This window comes from Mixophyes fleayi, chromosome 11, assembly GCF_038048845.1.
Source record: "Mixophyes fleayi isolate aMixFle1 chromosome 11, aMixFle1.hap1, whole genome shotgun sequence".
Lineage (NCBI taxonomy): Eukaryota > Metazoa > Chordata > Amphibia > Anura > Limnodynastidae > Mixophyes > Mixophyes fleayi.
In genome coordinates, this window is record NC_134412.1 from 48,006,511 (window position 1) to 48,021,781 (window position 15,271).

General features: G+C 40.8%; 1 protein-coding gene across 3 annotated transcripts in view; it reads right to left on the minus strand.

Annotated features, from left to right (window-relative positions):
• The window catches only part of USP2 (ubiquitin specific peptidase 2), a 94,959-nt gene that overhangs the window by 33,818 nt on the left and 45,870 nt on the right, over positions 1–15,271 (minus strand). For 2 of the 3 annotated variants that reach the window (XM_075191183.1, XM_075191184.1), the window contains exon 2: positions 10,014–10,698. In XM_075191183.1, coding sequence (XP_075047284.1) covers positions 10,014–10,658 — 645 coding nt within the window. In that variant the 5' untranslated portion in view covers positions 10,659–10,698. Of the gene's footprint in view, positions 1–1,966; positions 2,392–10,013; positions 10,699–15,271 lie in introns of those variants that run through there. The other variant, XM_075191185.1, reaches the window with a different exon arrangement.

Here is a 15,271-nt window from a genome sequence, read left to right on the forward strand (position 1 = left end):
TCTGCAAATCTGGATTCAGTTTGTCAGATAAAGGCATTTCCAGCAATCTTCTCCCAGAGAAAAACTCCACCAAAATATATCTAATAATAATGGGCAGGAGCTGTGAAATTTCAACATTACGTATTGTTTCCCGTTTATATTTCATGCAAATAATATGAGCTTGAAAAACAATTTTCTACATGGGGAAAAGTATAGGGGAAGACATGGCTTTGGCATGCTACATAGTCAAATCCTAGAGACTGTCTCTTATTTAAAGGACATCTAGCATTTTAAAAACTTGGAACTGAAGATATTGCAAGTGGACTGTAATTTGCAGGTGACATTCAACTTAACTGTTCATAGTTGTGTGTTATAATAATATACAAAATATAAATACAATAAGAACAACAAATTCAAGTCTTTTCACCGGAAATGCTATAAAACAAATACTTTATGTTCTAGGAAACCCTAGAACAAGGGAGCTGTGCCCTGTAAAATCAGAAATGTGAGGATGTCAGCACAATTGTAGGAGGAGAGGAGTCAGGTGACACATAATTGGTGTGTAACAGAAAATATTTAAGGAATTTACTATGCTCTAACAATTTAACTCCTACTGGTGGATGACACTTGCTCTACTTAACACCATTGCTACAACTAACATTCATTCTAGTTGGGGCCTTTAAATTGAATCTGCTCTCCAACACTGTGTTCTTGCACCAAATCTAGCATTGTGGATAGTTTACACAGTATTTAAAGATAATTTGCATATATATATGGCTCCTGGATATAATATAATACACACATATACATATTAAACATATGCAAAATAAAAACCTGTGCCTTGCTTTTCACTTCTACATCACCGTTTAAATTGTAAGATAAATGTCCCCAATGTACAGTATTTTACTTAAATGTATCAAGGTGTGTTCAATTTGTCTTTCTGAGTGTACAGATTTAGAAAGCAGTTAGATCAAATTTTAGCTATATGCTACATTTTTATATATATATATATATATATATATATATATATATATATATATATATATATATATATATAAAATGACACACGCCTAAGGCCACATGTAGATGGAAGTTTCTATATATGTCTCTTGGCAGGTGAATGAATGAGAGCTCTTGCAAAGTATATGAAACTCCTTAGAACACTAGGGGTTAAAGCCTACAATACTGGGATTCAGACCTCCTTTATAGATTTCACGCTATCCCAGCCCAGTAAATAACATCCCAGCTGGAATATACTAGTCTTGGCAAGCACAGTGCAGTCCACAGTTCAAACACTAAGGAGGTGAATAACGTGACAAAAGATCACTGACTGATAATGCTGCATTCCTATGTGACTCGGCCATTCAAACTGTCAATTTCAGTCTAGTAAAGAGCACCAAAATCTTTACAAAATGATTATTGTCATTGTACAGAGGTCAAGAAATAATCATTATTTTGTAATTAGTGCTAAAATCTAATTTAGTTGGTATATATAAAACTTGTACATTATTTCCAAATTTAAAACTATGTGACTTTTTTTTACTTGTTTAACTAATTATATAGTTAGTTTAAATAGTATTACAATTCAACGTAATTATTGTATTTTCTGGCAAAATATTTTCAAATTTTGTAACAAAGATAGTAAACAAAAGACGCGTATCTAATGATTTTCAGTAGTGAACTCTAAGTTCTTCACCCCAGCCAGATGTGATCAGAGAGATACTGAGCAATCACAGTGGTTGGAGGAAACGCCAGTAGGTAGTTCTTGACATGGAAAGAGGTTTCATATAGGCTGTAAATGTTAACTCTTATGTTATCGTAAATTAACCCATTAGATAATTGGACCTGAATATTCAATTCTAACTCCCATAGCATGCAAATAAATGGGTGAGCGGGGTTTAAGGCTGTATGTAGTAACATAATGGATACAATCTTCTCTGAACAAAATAAAAAACAACCTCTAAAATGTTAAAAATATTTATTTTACCTTGGTTCTGTGGAGCATGAAACCAAGCAGGTTGGATAAAACAACTGCACCAGGGACCTGGTGCTCCCTGTGGGTTCCCAAGCCGGTCGTAGTAAAAGTGTAGAAGGAAGGCATGGCAATCAATCAAAGAGCAGAGTAGTATCAGCAACACTTTCTCTGGTGCTAAATTTAAGATTCTGAATGCAAGTTTACTTCCAGGTATCGCTATAGGCTGTGAAGCTTCTTGTTTGGGAAAAAAACAAAATTGGCTTCGTTGATGCTATGCTGCTGTTAGCTCTGAGCATGTTTTCCCTTGTATAAAGCTATTGTAGTAAAGACATAGCATTGGCTCTGCCTTCTTTATTTCTCCAGGTGTAGAGCGCAACCTTAGGTTCCTGTCTGCTCCTGCTGCTGGCATGCCGCCCCTTGTGACCACACACGCACAGTGTCACCGGCAGGACCAGTGAGCTGCGGCTAGAATTTGACAGCCTCATGACGTCAGAAGGAGAGGGGCGGGAGAGGCTAGGCTAGAGCTCACTGATTTTCATAAGCATTTCATGACATTCAAAGTGCATAGGTACATAGCATTAGTGTGTATACATGTACATCAAACTGCACACACCAACATCGTCATCATCATCATCATTTATAAGTATCATAAACATGTATGTGATTATGACAAAGTGCAAATGGTGAACTTGTTGACGCTAGCTTTAAAAACATAAAGCTGAACATGAACCCAGAATCTGGTTATGATTTGCCACTACTTGTGATTAGTTTATTCTAGGCAGCTTTACAAACATAATTCTAATACTAACCAGTCAGCTTCAGAATGGTCTCTGTAAATAAATGTTAAAGGCTGCATAAGTTATATTTGGTTTATGTATAATAGGTGCAGGTGTTATATTTCAATGGGAATATACAGAGCAAGTACCCATGTTTATACATAAGGATTTTATAAGACATTCATTAATATATGCCTAAGAAAGATTATGTTGTATTTGTAAAAGAGGGATTGCATACCTATTTTCATATATGCTTGCTCCCTTTATTAAGATATACATATCTCAGGTCCAAGGAGCTTTCATTCTAGTTATAAGAACTGAGGGATGAATTAAGCCCAAGGGAAAACTAAAAGCTTTGGGTGGGTACATAATCAATTTGAATTACTAAGGGTTAACGAAAGGAGTAGGAGTGGTAATGTACAAGCAAGTGTATGCATGGGCCAATCTGACAATGGTGTGTGAATGCAGGCCGGAGGTATGGGGAGCCAATTGCAGCAAGGTATAAATGGCAGTGGCGCACGCAGGGGGGGTTTCTGAGTCTCTAGAAACCCCCCCCTACGCTAACTAAGTGGCCACTGTCCTATACAGCAGCCGCGGCGCTGTCAAAGAAGCGTCCGCGGCGGTGCTGTAGTGTATACAGCACCGCCACGGACGCTTCTTAGACAACGCCGCGGCTGCTGTATAGGACAGACCTGACGAAACGGAGCTGCTGCGCATGCGCAGCTCTCTCTCTGTTTTTTTTTTTTTTGGGGTCGGGGGAAACCCCCCCCCCCAACAATCCTCCGTGCGCCCCTGAATGGGCCAGCAATAAAACAGAGCAGTGGCATAGTACGGGCTGTGGCTCACTCTGGATATACTGGGTCCCACGTATTCGAGGGCTTTGGCATGGTACGAGTTGTGGTTCGGCTCTGGATGTACCTGGTGTCTCGTGGATGAAGGCCGTATTATGGTACAGGCTGTGGTTCAGCTCTGGATGTACTTGGTGCCACATGTCGATGGGCCTTGGTATGGTACGGGTGTTGTGGTTCAACCATGGAGGTAACACAGAGATGCTCGGTCAGAGTGAAAACGGCATGGTTTACTGTCCAGCGGCTGGTGCAACCTTTAACGTGGCAGGTGAACACTGTACAGGATAAGCAAAGTGGTAAAGCACATATTTATGTTGGTCAGGCTTTTGGAACCTGTGCCCTTCAACAAGGCGGCTTAGGTTCGGTGCAAGTACAGTTCATCTGGGCTGACTGGCGGTACATTACGATTAGTTTAAGAAACAGTGTGCACTTATGGATGAACAAAGTTGAGTACAGTGTTCTCCCACCACCATTGCAGCTACGGTTTAATTTAAATTAAACAGGAGTTATTTGCCAACAAGTTGGTGTGGTGTCGTTTATTATATATTAATTAAGTGTTAAGGTTAAGACTAAGGTCTATTGATTATGTTATCAACCGTAAGCATTTTATTAAGCAAGACAAATAGTGATATTGTATCGTTCCTTATGTGTTTATTCCCTTCCCTATGCGCCCAGTCTCAAATTAATATTTATCTTCTTAGTCTACAATTTGGGGAAGATCAGGCTTTTCCCTAATCGGGATAGTGGCAGCATCCATACCCTATCCCCCAACCCTCAAAGGAGCTCTTATCGATCACTCTAATTGGAATGTATGTGTTTATGGCAAAGTGCAAATGGTGAACATGTCGACGCTAGCTTTAAAAACATAACGCTGAACATGAACCCAGAACTTGGTTATGATTTGCCATTATTTGTGATTAATGTCTTCTAGGCAGCTTTAGAAAGATACTGCTAATACTAACCAGTCAGCTTTAGAATGGTCTCTGTAAATAAATGTTAAAGGCTCAGTAATTTACAATGAATATAGCACAAACAGTGGTTTATGTATAATAGTTGCAGGCTGTGCAGTGCACATGGGCACATCAGTCAGAGGGGCCTTGTTCAACTATGTGGCAGCTCCCAGTCATTGATAGGCTAGGAGCACTTTGTGTGGTGATGAGTTCACCTTGCTGAGTGCTACCATCCAATCAGTGACTGGGAGCCACTCCATCACTTGAAGGAGTGAGAAGCAGAAAATGTGAAGTGATCCCACTGTGTCTGTAAGGTAATTGACTGGGGTGAGTAGGTTGAACGAATGAAGATGTTGACTGGCTAATGATTGTGAGGAGTAGAAGGAAAATATTGAGACGTTAATGATGGCAGGGGGTTGATGAAGGGAAGATAGTGAGGATTTAATGATTGTGTAGAGTATTAGAAAAATGGTGAGGTTACTGATCGTGGGGGCTGGAAGCATGAAAAGGAAAAGGGAGGGGGGTGAATAGCAGGTGGCGTATAAAATAAGATTGTGGGGTGAGCGAGATAGTGTTTGCTTGAATGTGATGAATAAAGGGTGAGGGGTGATAAAATGAGGTAATGATGGCAGTTTTTAATAACAGATGATATAGAGGGATGAATTGGAAGGTGAGGGGATGGAATTACAGGGGAGGATGATGGTGCTGTGGGGGAAAAGTTGCAGTAGTGTGTATGTAAATATTTCTCATTATTATAATTTATTTATATACTGCTATTTTGAGCTTCATAAATGAGAAACACTGTAATCTGTAACAGTGGAGGAAATTTAGAAGTGGTGCTATTGGAAAATGTAAGTGCATGGAATTTGATAGTTTTACAAGGAAGGCAAAAGGATAAGTGGTAATATGGCCTACCATCGTATACCAGCCCACTTCCACCATTGAATGTCCAAGAGGTAAATTTACTAAACTGCGGGTTTGAAAAGGTGGAGATGTTGACTATAGCAACCAATCAGATTCTAGCTGTCATTTTGTAGAATGTACCAAATAACTAGAATCTGATTGGTTGATATAGGCAACATCTCCACCTTTTCAAACACACAGTTCAGAAAATCTAGCCCCAAATGTTGCTAGTTTGTATTCATCCATCAGAGGGTAACTGGTCAAAAACCAGTTCAGAAATTGCATGAAACCACTTCAACATGAAACCTCAACATTGCTGTCAAGAAACGCGGTGCTACTGGACTGAGAACTTTTTATTCAGCACCCGTTTCTCACGGTTTAATATACTTTTTAATCGTTGGCCCAGTCTAAGTATATACACCAGAGCGTCGGTGTATTATGTGTATTATTATTTCATGTTATTAGGTACATTTTGCCCTTGCTATTTCTTGCAATATTGTATGTAGTATAAATATAAACAATATTGCCATACTGTGTGAAAATAACAGACAACAGAAGTAATTTTTCTTGAGTTAGCTAATGTAATTACCATTTGTCTCAAATGTCCATTATTATGAGGTGCAGCTTAGATTTGGTTTGTAATCAGAACAATGTCTGATTTAACTATTTGGCAGCCCAAGTTAATTAGCTAGGTCAACAGGTAATCTGAGCGGTAAGTAGGTTAGAAATTCTAGATGATATGCAATGTGCCTCCTCAGTAAAATACTGGCTGAAATAGCATTGGGAAATGTAGTAACATATATAAATGTTATTGTATCAAAATGTATCACAGACTCAGATTGTGTAATGTGGCAGAAACAATGTGTCAAATGTCTTGTTGTTTCACGCAAGCGTGAAGTGTCATTCCTTGATGTTATATTGTAACTCTTTGTTTAGTGTATTCAGCCAAATAGCTAATTGAGTCAAGACATCCCAATGTATAATCAAGGGAATAGAGACAGTATGTCTAACAGTTAAAGTGTCCACTGCTGTAAGGGGGAGGAGTGAGACATTTGACCTTACTCCCTGTGTATACAGCCAAGAATATAGGGAGAGCAAAATGCCAAGATAGCTATTCTAGCTTGGAGGATCCTGGTGTACAAGACATCAGCAAAAAGGACTGTGGGCCAGGCATCGTGGTGCCGCTGGAGGGTCTGTGTGAGCCAGTAATCCAGGCTGGGCAACACCGTAACGGTCTAGCTAATCGGTAGTGGTAATATTGCGGGAGGACAAGACACTGAAAGAGACCGAGATTAATATTTTGGAGTACTGACTGCAAGAGGCTGCTGGAGGATACATGCTACCATTTACCCTGTATCTTGTGAACGTCTTGTGGTGTTGTGCTTTCGTAATGAAGCCTTATTTTGGATATACTCTGGTCTACCCGAGTGAGTTGAATCCCACGGAGGGTAACTGCCATCCCAGCTAAGGGTGGTATCCTCATAAATGCCTATATACAAAACTTTTTAAATGAGTATTTAATGTTACCACAATCTAATGTATTTTGTGTTGCTCTTACTCTGTGGTAAAAGTTTTTTTTCCCAAGAAGCCGTTTATTGATCTTATTATATATCTATACAAATGTCTAAACACCTGTTTTGAAATCCAGTCAGTTAATAGTTGAATTAAGTCATATCCTCTGAACCCTCCCTCTCATTCTCTTCCTTTGAAGTCCACACTATCCATCTATTTTATCCTCCCCGCCATCGTGTTGCTGTCATTTATAGCCTCCCAGGTCCAGTTTCCCAATTCCTTGACAACTTTGCGGCCTGGCTCACTTATTTCCTATCCTTTGACCTGCATACAATCATACTAGGTGATTTCAACATTCCCATTGATAATCCCACTGTCTTTTCTGCCACTAAACTTCTTTCACTTACTTCCTCCTTTGGTCTCTCCAAATGGACCTCATCTCTAACCCACTGTGATCAGCACTCCCTTGACCTTGTCTTCTCACGCTACTGCTCCATCTCTAGTTTCTCCAGTTTAGCCTTCCCACTCTCCGACCACCTCCTCCTTTCCCTTAACCTCACCTTACCTCATGCCCTTCCTCCTGCACCCAAATACACACGTACACAAAACCTAAGTACTCTTAACCCAATCCACTTCTCATTTTCACTAAAACAAGTATTTTCTCCAATGACTGCATTGTCCTGCCCTAATCAGGCTGCCTCTTTCTATAACAAAACACTCATCTCAGCCCTAGACAATCCAGCTAATACATAGAGTCTCTGACGATCCAAACCCCAGCCATTGCACAACAAGCAGACCCGCTACCTGCTCCCTCACTGCAGAGCGCCACTCGAGGAAATCTCATTCCTATCACAATTTCCTCCACTATAAATTCATCCTTTCATCTTACAGCACTGCCCTTTCGATTGCCAAACAAATGTTCTTCAAATCACTATTATCCACCCAGTCTTCTAACCCACGTCGCCTCTTTGCCACCTTCAACTCACTTCTCTGCCCATCTGCACTGCCTACTCCTCTTTCTTCCTTCCTCATAATTTTGCCACCTATTTCAAAGACAAAATTGACACCTATCGACAAGATATTTCCTGATGCCAAATTCCATTCACTCCACTCACTCTACCTACCTTTACCTACACTCTCTAATCCACCCTTAATTCATTCTCTGCAGTAACTGAAGACGAAGTCTCTGCACTTATCATCTCACCCTACAACCTGTCCACTTGACCCTATTCCCTCCCAACTACTGCGCTCTTTCTCCTCCACTGCATGCCCAACTCTAACTCACCTCTTCAACCTGTCTCTATCCACTGCCACATTTTCATCCTCCTTTAAACATGCGCTCATCTCACCTATTCTAAAAAAAAAAAATCTCTCGATCCAGCCTCTCTCTCCAACTACCGCCCAATTTCTCCCCTCCCTTTTGCTTCCAAACTACTTGAGCGATTGGTGTACAAACGCCTGTCTCACTTTCTCTCCTCTCATTCTATTCTCGACTCTCTGCAATCAGGCATTCACCCCCAACATTCCACTGAAACTGCTCTCACAAAATTGGCAAATGATCTACTTACTGCAAAATCTAATTGTAATTTCTCCTGGACCTCTCTGCTGCTTTTGATACTGTTGATCACCCTCTTCTCCTGCACATCCTTCACTCCATTGTCCTTCGTGACATAGTTCTTTCCTGGTTCACTTCCTACCTATTGAACCGCTTTAGTGTTTCTACCTCTGGCACATCCTCCCCTCCACTATCTGTTGGGGTCCCACAAGGCTCTGTTCTTGGCCATTTACTTTTTTAATTTTACACATCTTCTCTTGGGCACTAATTCAGCTTCCAATACCACCTCTACGCAGATGACATCCAAATCTATATCTCTTCCCCTGACCTCATTCTTTCTGTACAATCTCGTGTAACAAAGTGTCTTTCTACTATCTTCGCATGGATGTCCCAATGCTACCTAAAGCTCAACATGTCCGAAAAGAGCTTATTATCTTTCCTCCTGCCAGAGTCACCACCTGCCCTCAAATCTCCCTCACTGTTAACAACACCACAATTTCTGCAGTCTCCCAAGCCCACTGCCTTGGTGTCACACTTGACTCCGCCCTCTGCTTTATTCCTGACATCCAGACTCTGTAGACTCCACCTTAAAAAACATTGCCAGAATACGCCCTTTTCTTACTCAACATGCTACCAAAACACTTATCTATTCTCTCATCATCTCCCGTCTTGACTATTGCAACCTCCTGCTATCTGGCATCCTAACACTCATATATCCACACTTCAATCCATCCTAAATGCTGCTGCAAGACCGATCTTCCTCTCTCACCGCTCCACATCTGATTCACCACTTTGCAAATCCCTACACTGGCTCCTTGTGTCCTCCAGAATCAAATTCAAATTACTCACTCTTACCTACAAAGCCCTCAACAACACTACCCCTGCATACATCTCAAATCTCATATCAAAATACCCTCCCTCCTGCCCTCTTAGATTTACCTCTGACCTGCGCCTTGTCTCGTCTCTGGTAACCACCTCTTACTCCCGCTTACAAGACTTCTGTGCTGATCCTCACTTATGGAATTCCTTACCAAGTTCAATCAGACTTTCCCACAGCCTTCAAATCTTTATATGCTCTTTGAAAACCCATCTCTTTTTTAGAGGTGACCTTATTCTCGATAATACTATTCACACTAATGCACCCTCACCATGCCAATCTTCACTCTGAAACACATTTACTCCTCTTGTTTCAGCTGTGCCCTCTTCCACTTATAGTGTAAGCTGTCTAAAGTGCAGGCTCCTTCATACCCTTTGTTTTCATGTCTGCATTTATTTAATCTATCTTGTATGTCCCTGTTTTATGTATGTACTGTTTTCCCTACTGTACGGCAATGCGGAGCACTGTGGCGCCTTACAAGTCTACGATAGTAATAATAATAATAATGTAGAAACAAACCAGGGCTCATAAGTTACTGAGGGAATCTTGAAGGTATTATCTGCAGTAGCAGTTTCTTTGTTACTTTACTCATATTTTGACCAAATAAATGTGCAAACCACATACATAACAAAACTTACTGGTACATCTTTCCCACTGGATCCCTCACTCTTTTCATAGGAGTATGCAAACCGTGATGTGGGCTTTGAATGTGATGTGAGAGACTCTGTAGTAGGTATAGAAGGAATTCCATATCCATTAGACAATCCTCTCTTCTTTCCATAGATATCGCTGAACTCACTGTAGTTGGAAGCACGAGAAATCCGAGAGTTTGCATTTACTTCCAGTCGTGACCGTGTCAGTGCTGGACTGTGAGGGTAGTAAATGTCTGAGGTACGAAGTTCAGAGAGTCCATGGGACAGATCTGTGTGACTGGAGGACTTCTTACGCGACAGAGAGGTAATGGGGGATGTTGGAAGGGTAGAGTAAGTGGTGTTATAGCCGTTAGAGTATACTGAATTTGTTGCATATTTTGAGGGAGAGCGTGCCAAGATATCAGTCCTTTTGCTGGGAAGATCTAGACGGGGAATACTTCGGTCCAGATCTGGATATGAGCGCAAGTGAGAGCTGGAGTAATATGAAGTACTCATACTGGTTTTATAAGGCAACTTATTGCGGTCACTATAGGAGGAACTGAGGTTGGAAGTATATGAGCTGAGTCCGCCATAACTCTTCGAGTAACCAGTGTCTGTATATCTTTTGAGGGTAGATGAAGTGTGGGACATACTGGAAATGAGCAGGTACAGTAGAAAACCCCAGTTTGGCCTGCAGGAACAGAAATGGAAAGAGCATATAAGTGGGATAATTGAAGCAGCAACTGAATGAAAAATAAGCTAGTTTACTCACATCTATAATGTATAAAACGTGAGACAAAGAGAATTAATTGATGTAGTGAGAGTTTACATTAAAAGTAACACCAACATGGAAATATGCACTCAACTTCAAGGGAACACAACCCCATACAAGTGGAGTTGTACAAAAAAGCTTCTAGTAATATATACAGATGTACAATGCCTTGATAAAGTATTCAGTCCCAAACATATTTTCACATTTTGTGCCACAGATTCTGAATTTGACATAGATTAAAATAGGATGGGTATGTTCTTGTTTTTTTTCTACTGCAACCTCCAAATATCGTACAGTGCTGTGGAACATGTTGGCACTTTATAAATATATAATAATAATAATCTGGCAGGTTGGTAAATGCAATTGGAAAATGAGCACAGATAACCATCCTGTGTGTGCTGTCGGCTTCTGACTGTACTTATTGGCCACAATCATGGCGAAGCGAGTACCCAAATTGACAATGGCACCGATTATGCAGAGCACTGTATGCCCAGCTTTACTGTGTAAACACATTTAGCCTGATTCAATAAGGCAAGGACGGGAAGGTACATTTAAAATGTGGGACAGATTTATAGTTGGGTTAGGACATGTCCTAGATCAACTTTAAATTTCAGTGTATGAAGCTGTCAAGTATATGCGAGCTACATGAAAAAGCAGCCAGTATTTTCCTTACGTGCAAAATAATAAACTTATTTGCACCCCTTGCATTCTAACATGGTTTATCCAGGAGCAGAGTTACTCCTTTTTTTTTGCTTTGCTTTCCTAAATAAACCAGGCCCTTTATGGATGCAAAGAAAAAACTTTGTATTTCTAAGTGTCGGGTGTTCTGTATACACAAACCGATCTCAGAACCCATTTACTACATTGTACTTACTAATCAGTTTGCAGCCATTTTAACCTGTTTAAAATGGCTGCAAACTGTATGTACTAAAAGATTATTTATATAAATACATACCTCCCAATATTCCAATTTTTAAATCAAAACAAATTACAAAGAATGGAAAAACAAAAATGATTACAAAAAGTAAATTTGTTGAAAGTATTCATACTTCTTGTCATTGAAACTTAATCTACCTCAAAAGTCAAACATATTATTCATTGACTTAACATGTGTATGAAATAAGGAATGGTACTGTCAGACGCTGTCCCTGCTTAACTGTCTTACCACAGAGATGGACGTCTTCTCTCTGCTGCGAGCCGGCGGGTCCGTTGCCTAGCAATGGGACATGAATCATGAATTTCTGATTCCCATGCTGCTGGTTTCACAGGCACACACTATTCAGGTCTCCTATCGGCGGTCAGACACCTGCTGATGTCACTGACCACCTGGGGAAATAGGACTGCCTATATAAAGCAGAATCTGGTAGTCAGTCTCTGCCAGAGTATTGGGTCATCTGGTGGTTACTTCTCCAGCATATTGTTACTTATCCTGCATAAGTTCTACTGATTTCCCGACTTGATTACTGTAATTTTCTTCCACTCTTCAGTACCTGATTCTGGTTCTGTTTGGATCTCTCGGTTCTGACCTTGACTACATTGACTACTCTTGATCTGACTCCAGCTGCCTCACCAGTGGCTGAAATTGAGGACTCTCGACCTGCACGTCCCACATAGCAAAGCCCAAACCTCCTTGCGGAGTTCCTGGTGAACACCAGGGACGTGTTAGACTGCGCGCCTCCTTGCTCCTTGCTCATTAGTGCCAACTGCTGGCAGGTACTCATCTATCAATACCTAGTGGGTCTGTTCATGATGCTGGAGAACCATCTGCCCGTGAGTTACTCCAACACTTAGCTATTTGGGTGGATCAACAATAACTGAATCAGACTTAGCTTCTGCAATGCCTGCAAGGTTTGGCAACTCATCCTACATAGCAAAGCCCAAACCTCTGGGAAGGGTGGGGGGGTGGGCTGATAGACTCTGTGCCTCCTTGCTGAATAGTGCCAGATACTCATCCATCATTTCCTAGTGGGTCTGTGACAATTACAAAGGCATTACATATCTCTCAATGCACAGTGCAGTCTATGTTCCAGAACTGGAAAAGTCCATATCAAAGCTGTTCAATGTTAATTTAAATGTATCCGAGGGAATTCTGATATATTTACCACGTATATCTATATCCAGTTACAATATCTATAATATATATATATATATATATATATATATATATATATATATACAAGTTAACCCGTGCATGATACTCATGTATTCTAGTCAAATCAAGCTACTTAAGGTGTTAAAAAGGTTCTTGTCATGCATTTGGGCCTAGCCCAGGCCTCCTCAGGGGAAGAGCGTTACTTCCCGACGCAAGCGCCTGTTTTTAATGTGGTTTTGTCCACATGTCACCACCTCATCATTTTTCTCCATCACCTCATCCTTCATCTTCATTGCCACAGACACACACACACTAACACACGCCGCTACACATGCAGGGGCGGATCTAGAAAATGTTTGTTCCGACTTCTGAGACTGCTGGGGGCTGCACAGTATGTGCAGGTCCGCTCGGCAGTGACAGGCAGGGGCAGCACACTGTCACTGCCAAACGGACCTGCACATACTGTGCAGCCGTCGGCAGCAAACCCCTGCTAGGGGGGGGGGGATTGCCCCGATCACACCCCCCTGGATCCGCCACCGTACACATGTGTGTTCATGAGGTAAAATTACCTCACCAAAATGAGTTTGACCCCTCAACTCGTCAATAATGTCAGTATACCAAATTTCAGCCCTTTTTGAGGTTTTTTTCCCACACACACTAAGAATTTAGTAGGTCAGTTAATCCGTGCATGATACTCATGCATTCTAGTCAAATCAAGCTACTTAAGGTGTTAAAAACTCCCCACTGTCACCCCCGGCAACCACCAACCACTCCCAACTGTCACTTCTCCTTCAAGAAATATATAGGTCAGTGTATAACTCTGCCCAGCAGGTGGCGCTGCAGCTTGTTTTTTTTTTTTTCACACACGCCACTAGGCATTTATATAGTAGATATGTGTATATATCTATAATATATATATATATATATATATATATTCCCACCAAATTTCTAAGCTACACAGGCGCTTATAAGTGTGCAACCAAAAATGATAATGACAGAAAAAATACTTTGTATACTCAGTACATGAGATGGCAGCTCCCAATACATTCGACACCTATCTGCAGGTATCAGCCTAATAGAATACAAAAAGAGAAAGGGGCGCCAACATAGTGCATTAAATATGTAACATCTTTGAGATAATCCATAAGTGCAATTCCTGTACCAGAAGTTCAAATTCAAATAGCTTTGAATAAGTGCTCATAGACCTTCACATGGATATGGTCTGCAACGGACCGCTGAAGTGCAACATCCTGACTCCAACAGGATCTTCTCCCAAAATACTAGCACCACTTCAAATTGGCTAGAACTCAAAAAAAGCCAATATAGTATAATACCATCACAACAAGTGAAAATAGTAAAAAAAAAAACTAATACAAAAGAGGCAACATAGCCTCAACTGCGGCTTAAGTATAATATGCTCGTACATAAAACACAATGTAAAACAGCTTATCTGTCCAGTTTCTCGTGCAAAGATGAAACAGCATGCAGGGCAAGTCTAGCCAGTATAACCACACTGATGCACCAGTCCGGGACAGCGTGCAAAACGAATACCCAACGCGTTTCGTCCTTTCAATAAAGACTTTCTCAAGGGATAAGATTAGCACATCCACGCTGATCTTAAATAGACAGAAAATCCTCCTAATTAGGATATCGCCGGGAGATGGGCGGAGTCCAACAGGCGCGATACCTCACTTCCGGTATCTCACTTCCGGTCGGCGGACAGTGTAAGTAAAGTTGCAAAAATTTGACAAACAACTGAAAAAAACTGAAAAAAAATGACTGAAACAAATACAAAAGCATGACAGTACATGCAATGACCTATGTCATAAACATATAGGGGGACAAAACTAGGTAAGAGGAGGGACCACTTTCCAATATTATTAACCAGAGGAAAATATTACTCATACATATTCAAAGGAATTATGAGTATAACAATCACACTTTTTAGTACCTGATTCTGGTTCTGTTTGGATCTCTCGGTTCTGAATAGTGGACAAAAGTATTTTATGGATAAAAGTATTTGACCACACCTGTTAACTATTGAATTGAGGTGTTTCAATCAGACCCTTTGCCAGAGGTGTATAAAATCAAGCACCAAGCCTCGCAGTTTCCATTTGCAAACATTTGTGATACAAAATGGGTTGTTCTGAAGAGCTTAGTGACTTCAAGTGGTACTGTGATAGGATGCAATAGGACGGTTCGCAAAATTTAATCCCTGCTGGATATTCCATGGACAACTGTAAGTGATATTATTAGAAAGTGGAAGCGTTTAGGAAGAACAGCAACTTAGCCAAGAAGCAGAAGACTACGTAAAATCGCAGATCGGGGTCAACAAGTCGTATGGTGCGTAAAAGCCACCAACACTCTGCTGATTCCATAGCTGAAGCGTTCCTAACTTCC